Genomic DNA, 8,575 nt, shown 5'->3' with positions numbered 1-8,575 from the left:
TGCCAAATATGTCAAAACAATAAAAAGGGAAATTTCCCACCACATATCCCAATATGGTTAAAAATACTAAGAAGAAGAAGCCCCCTCACTTGGAAACCTATTCAGAAAGATTTCACTTATTTCATACAAATATAAATCCTCAACACTGCAAAAATGAGTTCATTCTTTACTCAGAATGTCAGAAAACCAGAGAAGGGTGTGTGCACAACTAAAAGCACGTTGGACTTGCATGGACTTCTCTGCCAGAGTTGCATGATGGTAACTGCTCTCTCCCTTGGAGACGCTAGTTTCCCCTGGTGCTGCTGTCATTGGTTAAGTTTCGTTGCTTCAACTACTGTTGCTTCCATTGCACTTACAGATTTTTCTACCAATCCCAGTATTCCTCAGTCACAGCTGTCGTTGGAAATGACATTGAGCTTTTGCTGAGGCTCCAATGAGCCTGTTGCTAGCGTCTCCATGCCAAAAGAGAAGACTGAGAGAAAATGCCTCAAAGTGGAGAAACTTAGTATGGTCTCTGTGAGTTAATTCTGGGTCTGTGGACTGGGTCTATTCAGGGAAAGTCGCAGCTGAAGCGGAGAGCACAGACCATGGCGTTCATCCACAAGATGCTGCAGTCTGAGTATTTAACAGGGGAATCAGAGAAATAGGGGAGTATTTACATTGTCAGAGTAAAAAAGAGGTGGTTTTCACCAGCGTTGGGTGGCTATTTAGTGATAGGTGTTACTATTGACCAGCAATGTGGATGTGTCCATTTCATAAGTGAACAGGCCCAAATGATGCCTTAAACATTTAAATTATTGGTAAACATTCATAAAATTTAAAGTCGTACTTCTTTTTCTTTCTTTATCAGAATTGATATTATAAGATAACCCTACTCCAAGGTCTTACCACCCAGAAAAGTACTCAGATTTGGATGAAATAAAGGTATTTTACAGTATGTAGTCTTTTTTATAGATTCTCCTGGAAATCAACTCATTTTGTAATTTCTATTATGTGGTATAACCTGTTCACCTTCAAGTTCGGGCTGTCCAATAAACTAGTAACACAAGTAGCGGCCTGGGGACAAATCACACAAGCCAGGTTCTCAAATCTTAGGCTGGTTAATACATGAAAAAGGAATGCAATAGAATGCTATTATTAAACAACAGCTGCTGAATATGACTTATCCAGTCCCAGAAACAGCAGAGGGGAAATTTTCAGCAATTGGGAGAGTAAATGTCCTATGTTCAAACGCCTCTCTTTAAAATATAGTGCAAGGAATAAATAATAGTTAAGTGTTCTGAATTACAATCTCTCACAGAATTGGTTCATTATCTAACACCTCCACCAGAAACTTTAGTTCTACCACTTTCTTTAACCAAGAGGGAAAAGGCTTTGAATTTGGCTACCGGGTGGCAGGATGAGAAAGTAGGGAGCAAATGGCAGTGCTTTCAAGACTTGCAGAGAGAATGCCCGTGGTTATGGCAGTGAAAGTGGTGACAAGTGGTGAAAGTTAAGATATATTTTTAGGGTTAAGCTGAGAGACTTTGCCAGTGAGTTCAATGTGAGCTGTGAGTTTATTTCTTTTTCAACATGTTGAGATGTCTGTAGATATCCAAATGGAGATACGAAGTAGGTATTTGAGTATAGGCATGTGCAAAAGTAGGTTTACAGTTGTATGCAAAACAAAGAGCCGATTCTTGTCTTTATTATTTATTATTATTGTATTATTTATATCACAACTGTAAACCTATTTTTGCCCACCCTGTGTATGAATCTGGCATTCAAGAAGGTCACGTTGGAGATAGGATTTTAGGAGTTGTCAGTACATGAACACTATTGAAAATCACAGCATTGAATAAAGGAGCATTGACTGAGAAATGAAAAAATCAGAGGACTGAAATTTCTAAAGAAATTTTGAGGAAGAAGAACCAGAAAAAAAGAAGGAACCAGTCAGTGCAAAACCAGGAGTGTGAACCCTTTTTATTAAAAGGATTACTTACTAAAAATTAAAGTAAGATAATGACTGAGCATTAACTGTTGGATTAGTAACATGTAGGTATTTGGCTGTACTGTCTTAATTGCAGTGGTAGCAGTGAAATCTTTATTCTAAGTATATTTTATTGATTATGCTATTACAGTTGTTCCAATTTTGCCCCCTTTGCCCCCCTTCACCCAACCTCCAACAATCCACCCCCCTTAGTTCATGTCCATGGGCCGTGCATGTAAGCTCTTTGGCTTCTCCATTTCCTATAATATTCTTAACATCTCCCTGTCTTTTTGTACCTACCAATTACACTTCTTAATCCCTATACCTTTTTGTCCATTCTCCCCCTTCCCCCTCCCAGCTGATAACCCTCCAAATGATCTTCATTTCTGTGATTCTGTTCCTGTTCCAGTTGTTTGCTTAGTTTTTTAGATTCAGTTGTTGATAGATGTTTGCTGTCATTTTAATGTTCATGGTTTTAGTCTTCTTTTTCTTAGATAAGTCCCTTTAACATTTCATATAAGGACTTGGTGATGATGAACTCCTTTAACTTGACCTTATCAGGGAAGCACTTTATCTGCCCTTCCATTCTAAATGATAGCTTTGCTGGATAGAGTAATCTTGGTTGTAGTTCCTTGCTTTTCTTCCCTTTGAATACTTCTTGCCTTATTGTAGTAGATTTAAGGGAGTCTTCTTTCAGCTGCCATCTTTAGTCAGGGCAAGAGTTCCCCATGACACAGGGACATCCAGGGTGGGCATCTGCTCCCTGCCTCTTGCAAAGGTGCTGTATAACGTCCCTGGTTATGTTACCAGTCCTGAATTTTTTTTAAGATGTAAACCAAAAAAACACCCTACTAATTCCAATAAACAATTCCTGTAATTGAAATATACTTTGATATTTTCCACCTCTCAGGAAGCAGAGTTGCATAATTAAAATACCTTCTCAATATTAAACTGTTAAAGCAATCACAAAAACTACTACTAGCGTTATACTTCTATCTTGATTTGATAAAATACATTTGAGTTGCCTACAAATGAAACATTTTAAAAACCACTATCACAAGAAAACTAAGAGAACAGAAAAAAACATTGTTTGGTTCAAATTTGATTTACTCAAGGTAAACTTGGAAGAATTACCTGTTTGTATTGAGATTACCTGATGGTTCTGAATAAATTAAGTTTGGACTCATTTTAGAAAACTACTGATGTATAATAGGTTTATTATCACTTTAGTTAACTATAGATAATCTTTACTTCAACTGCAGGTAATAAAGGTATTACTTCAAACCAAAATACCCAAAGTAATGGCTGTTTGCAACTCCAAGAAGAAAATTAAGGAAATCCAGAATTTTCTCTGCTTCTTGAAAAAAAAATAAGGCAGATCATGAATCAAACTATTAAATTGTAATGTCTCATATCACAACCCAGAATTAACTTTCAAGCTGTTTCTCAGTTAAAAAGATCTTTGCCCTGGCTGGTGTAGCTCAGTGGGTTAAGCACTGGCAATGAACCAAAGTATGGCTAGTTCCATTACCAGTCAGGGCACATGTCTGGGTTACAGGCCAGGTCTCCAGTAGGAGGCCACGTGAGACACAATCACACATTGATGTTTCTCTCCCTCTCTTTCTCCCTCCCTTCCCCTCTCTAAAATATATAAATAAAATCTTAAAAAAAAAAAAACTTCAATACCCCCAATGGTGGTGTTCAAAAGTGAATGTCATACACTGAAACTAATAATTAACAACAAATCTCCAATTTATTTGAAGTAATTCAGTTTCAAAAACTTTAACTTACAGCAGCCACAGAAAAAACGGGCCAGAAACAAACAAACAAAAAAAAGAGAATCAGTACGCATTTTTTGTTTAACACTGTCATGGCTTTATTTAAAACACAGTTGCACAAAAGTATTAACTCCAAAGATTTTTAAGGAGAGTTTTGAGGAATTTAACACACTATATACATACTGCCATACAAAGAGCATTAAAATAGGACCCCAAACTTCTACAAAATATAAAACCCGCCCTTACTTATTTGCATGAAAATATCACCCACAAAGCTAAATAGGTCTTAAAAAGTTATTTGGAGGCTCTTAAGTGTTGTTTTCAAATCAAAGAAATCTAATTTTGATTGCACAATAAGATGATTGATAAGAAAGTGAATATATAGATTTAATTTTAAAAATAAGTATTTTGTAATCTGGCATATATGTAATGAGAAGCCTTCGGGACTAAAACAGAGCATTTCAATTGTTAAAACAGAGTAAAATAATAGCTACTTGGATATTCAAATCCCCCCACAAAACTTACCCCAAGTTTTATTTCAGTCAGTTGTGCAACTCTTTTAATTTATCCACGAGTAACTTTCTAATTTTTACTTTAAAACTAAGTCATACATTTTTAAACTAACAAAAAAAGCAGCACTACACTAATTTAAATGTGTCCAAATATGAAAGTGTAACTTCAATTAATTAGCTGACCCTAACTTAAAAAAACTTACAAATATTCAAAACAAAAGGGGAAAATATTTAGAGCCAAGATCAAAAAAGCAATAGCCTTGAACATGGAGCCTCCACAACAAAGAGAGAGATGTACCTGTCTACTCATATTATAATTAGTAGCCATATAAGAAAACACACACTTGCACTTTTCCCAAATATTTTTCTACTTTTAATGGACATCCACTTGAAAACAAATCTTAATTTCAATATACAGTTGCAAGTATTTTTCCCACTGCCTAATATCTTCCAATCAAATGTTGTATCTGGTAATGCTTTAAAACTTTAGAAAGAATAAAGGTTTTATTCAGAAAAATTAGAAATACTTGCAGAGCGGTAGCTAAATCCTTTGGGAAGCTAACTTAAAATTTTGGCTTGAATGTCTCATTAATTATCAACAGGCAATTATTCTGATTTTTGAGGAACACTGTTGCTGCTTCCAAAAGCCCCTCTGCTTCTTTTCCTTCTTTACCCTACTACACAGTCTGTACATCTTGTCAACCAAGAAAGATTTCCAGTAAGCAGTCTGCTGCATAAAACTGCATTGATAATAATATTCAGATCTCAGAAATGGTCAGTTCCACTTAGCTTGTTTAAAACTGAGACAGGTCTGAAAAAGTAGTTGAGGTATAAGACCAAAGGTTTTCCTGGATATTCACATGTTTCCCAACCTTTTTTTTTTTCTTTTGAGAAGAGGGAGAAGAGTGAAACAAGAAAGGAAGGTGATCATAAAAGAACTGCCAAAAGGAAAATGAAAAATGCACACTTAAAAACAAAATAAACAACCATTAGCATATCATGATCCTCATTCAGCTGGAAGAACAAAGGGCTTACTACCTGCATGTCTCTGAACTTACTATAGCAACTTTTCCTTCAGAAATAAAATCGGATTAGTCACCGGGCTCACAAGGTTCCGGAAGCCTCCCCAAAAGCCATAACTACATTGTTGAATAGAACCTTTACTATTCTGCTCCCCTTTCCAAGTTACTCATGTGACAGATAAGTACCCAAAAGCCCTTAGCCAAAGAAAGTCATTACCTTCAAACTAAAGATCTCTGGGTCACCTCTAAAAAGATAAACTTATTCAAAAGACTATTTTTATTTCATATTCCAGCTGACTGATTTCAGTTAATTCATAAATAACCATAAAACCTTATTAATGAAATGCACCATACTATGCCTGTGTAAAAGCCATCATGTTTTAATTATGGGCTAAAAATGACTAATACAATGAGCCTGTATTAGAAAAATTAAGATTCTAAATGAACTGCTAGGGAATTTCACAATGGGGTCAATGAAAATTTTTCTCTACATACAATATGATCATTAACAGACTAGTAAGTCTTATTTGGAATGATAAGGCAAAAATAGTAAAACCACACTTTTCCTATAAAAAGTTACACATTATCTTCTGTAGGGATAGCTATTATACATGAAGCAACAAGGAAGATATGATCACTCTATTGCACACCCAGGAATTTAGGAAATCTGGCCTTAGAATGATCTAGTCATCTTCTTCCTCTCCATCATCTTCAGCATCTCGTTTCCGCTTTTCCCCTCGAAGACCTTCTTCTTCTAAAAGAAGAGTGAAATGAAAAGTACAAAGTACTTAATTTTAGCAAATATTTCTTAAGTTACAAAGTTTTAAATCTATCTTAGTAAAGTTAATGGCATAAGAAAATTAGAAGTTACATTTCCTCTCTGAATTTCTTTTCAACTTCAGTATATTGAACAGACTTACTTAATAGATTAGAAATCCATAAATAATGACTTGCTATGCACCCTTGTGGCCAAATCATGAAGTACAGGTCACGAAACTAAGGACTTGACATTAATGGAATTATTAATGAATTTTTTAATTTATTTTGAAAGGCCTGGGTAGAGTGCCAGACAGCAAATGTAAAAGGGTATTATTGAGTTCAACTGTTCTTCCCTTCTAGAGAAGGCTTCACATTGTCCAAAATCTAAGACCATAAACAAATAATAAATTAAGCTCAAATATCCATTATCTCCAATAAATGTTATAATCTATTTTTAATTAGATTTAATGAATACTCTGAGAAAATTACTTTAAAAAGGGTTTTATGCCTTTCAAGGCTATTCTTTGATACATTGCCAAAATCAAAGAGATCAGTAATAATTTTGGATTATTGACTCATTCTTTAAAGTCTATGAATAGCTGTAACTTTAATTTTAAAATATGTATTTTTTAATCCTCACCTGAGGATATGTTCATTGATTTTAGAGACAGGAAGGGAGAGAGAAAGAAACATCAATGTGAGAGAGAAACATTGATCAGTTGCCTTCTGTACGCGCCCCTACCACAGATGGAACCAGCAACCTAAATATGTGCCCTGACCGGGAATTGAACCCACAGTCTTTTGGTGTATGGGACTACCCTCTGACCAACTAAGCCACCTGGCCAGGGCAATTTTAGACTATTCTTATGGCTAATATAACTCACCCTCTTCCTCTTCCTCTTCTTCTTCTTCTTCCCCTTCTTCAACATAATCATCATCATCTTCTTCATCCTTGAAATTCAAATATTTGGTTTGAGAATAAATGAGCCATGACACAGATTTTTAGATTGATAATGAATACATTCCAACAACAGCAAAGAAACCTCTGATTGTTCTGTGTTCTGATAACGTCTGTGTAACTTATATACATGATCTTTTTAAAAACCCAACTAAATCTAGTTTCTTTATGAAAACAAGTTGTTTTAGACCAGCATGTTCAAAACACTCCAACAATGGAAATGCCCAATATCCATGCTGTTCAATCCAGTAACCACTAGCCACACACGACTACTGAGCATTTGAATGTGACCAGTGCAAATGAGCTGAATTTATCATTTTATTGAATTTTGAGTAATTTAAATGTCCAAATGTGCCCAGTGCCTACTATAATGGGAGGGGATCTTCTGTCTTTCAAAGACAGTGTCTTTGATTTTCTACATTATGGTAGGGATTACCTGAATCCTGGCACTAATACAGTTGTATTGAATAAGTCCATCTCTCTGGACCTCAATTTTCCAATCAATAAAAGAAAGTATTTATCTAAAAAGATCTATAAGTTGCTTCTGCATCTAAAAATCTATGTGTCAAAATAGCAAATGTCAATTAAGATGACAATAAACTTGATCTGTAACTCTTGTGGAATGAATTGTTCTACAGATAAGATTTAAACATAGCCTTGAAACATCAACACGATTTTTGTACTTTAGCCAATTGGGATCCAAATCTCCGAAGTGCACTGCACACTTCTCTACCATTTTCTGCTAAACCTCGCAAACCCCCTTGAATTATCACAGTCATCATTTTGATCATGGACATTTAATTAATTAGTATACACCAATTCCCTCAGAGAGTATTAACATATGTGGGATGGTTTTCCCATTTTTAAAAATTACCCTGGCTTCTACTTAGAGTTGTATCTTTTCCTAGTTTTTATGCCTTGTCTTTTGCAGTCAGTTACTATTTCAATTTTAATCTGCTATGGATTCAGAAAAGAGATCAACAAGCTTATCAGAGGATTGAATATAAAGAGAAAATAGGTCTGGAATAACAGCTTGAATACTGCCCTACAAAGAAAATGTCTTTTGTTACTTTTATTTTGGTTACTCAGAGACCTTTTATACTTACTGCCTTGTTCTTAGCTATGTTCCAAATGGCTGAATTCTACTATATGTTGAAAAAAATGGAACCAATCTAGGGTCTCCCCTCCAACCCCATAAAAGTTTATTGCTCCTTAAAAAGACTTTAACTGGCAAATAGTTAGGGAAACTTGGACAACCCATGCTTTTCACAGTATCCACAGCCCCATTTGTGTCTAGAAATACTAAACAGAACCTAATTCTCCAGCATTTAGCTAACAGAAAAACTATAAAGCATTCCATACCAGAGCCACCAAGCTATAAGGAAGAGAAGGAATATGGGTTAGCCAAGAGTAGGAAAAGGAACCACAATAAAAATCAGGAGAATTCCTAGCCTTAAACTAAAGACAAAAATCAAAGAAAGGAAGAGAAGTGGGTAGAGAAGAGTGTGGAAAGGAGGGAAGGAGAAAGAAAGAGAAGAAACATTTTAAACATCTTAAATCTGCAAGGAATGGTAAAT

General features: G+C 35.3%; 1 protein-coding gene across 2 annotated transcripts in view; it reads right to left on the bottom strand.

Annotated features, from left to right (window-relative positions):
* Positions 1-3,820: 3,820 nt before the first annotated feature.
* The window catches only part of ANP32E (acidic nuclear phosphoprotein 32 family member E), a 42,510-nt gene continuing 37,755 nt past the window's right edge, over positions 3,821-8,575 (bottom strand). For both annotated transcript variants that reach the window (XM_045861655.1, XM_045861654.1), the window contains 2 exons: positions 6,925-6,991; positions 3,821-6,035 (listed from right to left, as the gene is read on the bottom strand). In XM_045861655.1, the coding sequence (XP_045717611.1) occupies positions 5,965-6,035; positions 6,925-6,991 (138 nt within the window). In that variant the 3' untranslated portion in view covers positions 3,821-5,964. The remainder of the gene's footprint in view (positions 6,036-6,924; positions 6,992-8,575) is intronic.

The sequence above is a fragment of the Phyllostomus hastatus genome, unplaced genomic scaffold (genome assembly GCF_019186645.2).
Source record: "Phyllostomus hastatus isolate PE091 unplaced genomic scaffold, TTU_PhHast_1.1 phas_scaffold_216, whole genome shotgun sequence".
Lineage (NCBI taxonomy): Eukaryota > Metazoa > Chordata > Mammalia > Chiroptera > Phyllostomidae > Phyllostomus > Phyllostomus hastatus.
The sequence above is the reverse complement of the archived record's forward strand: the minus strand, read 5'-3'. Positions and strand labels throughout refer to the sequence as shown.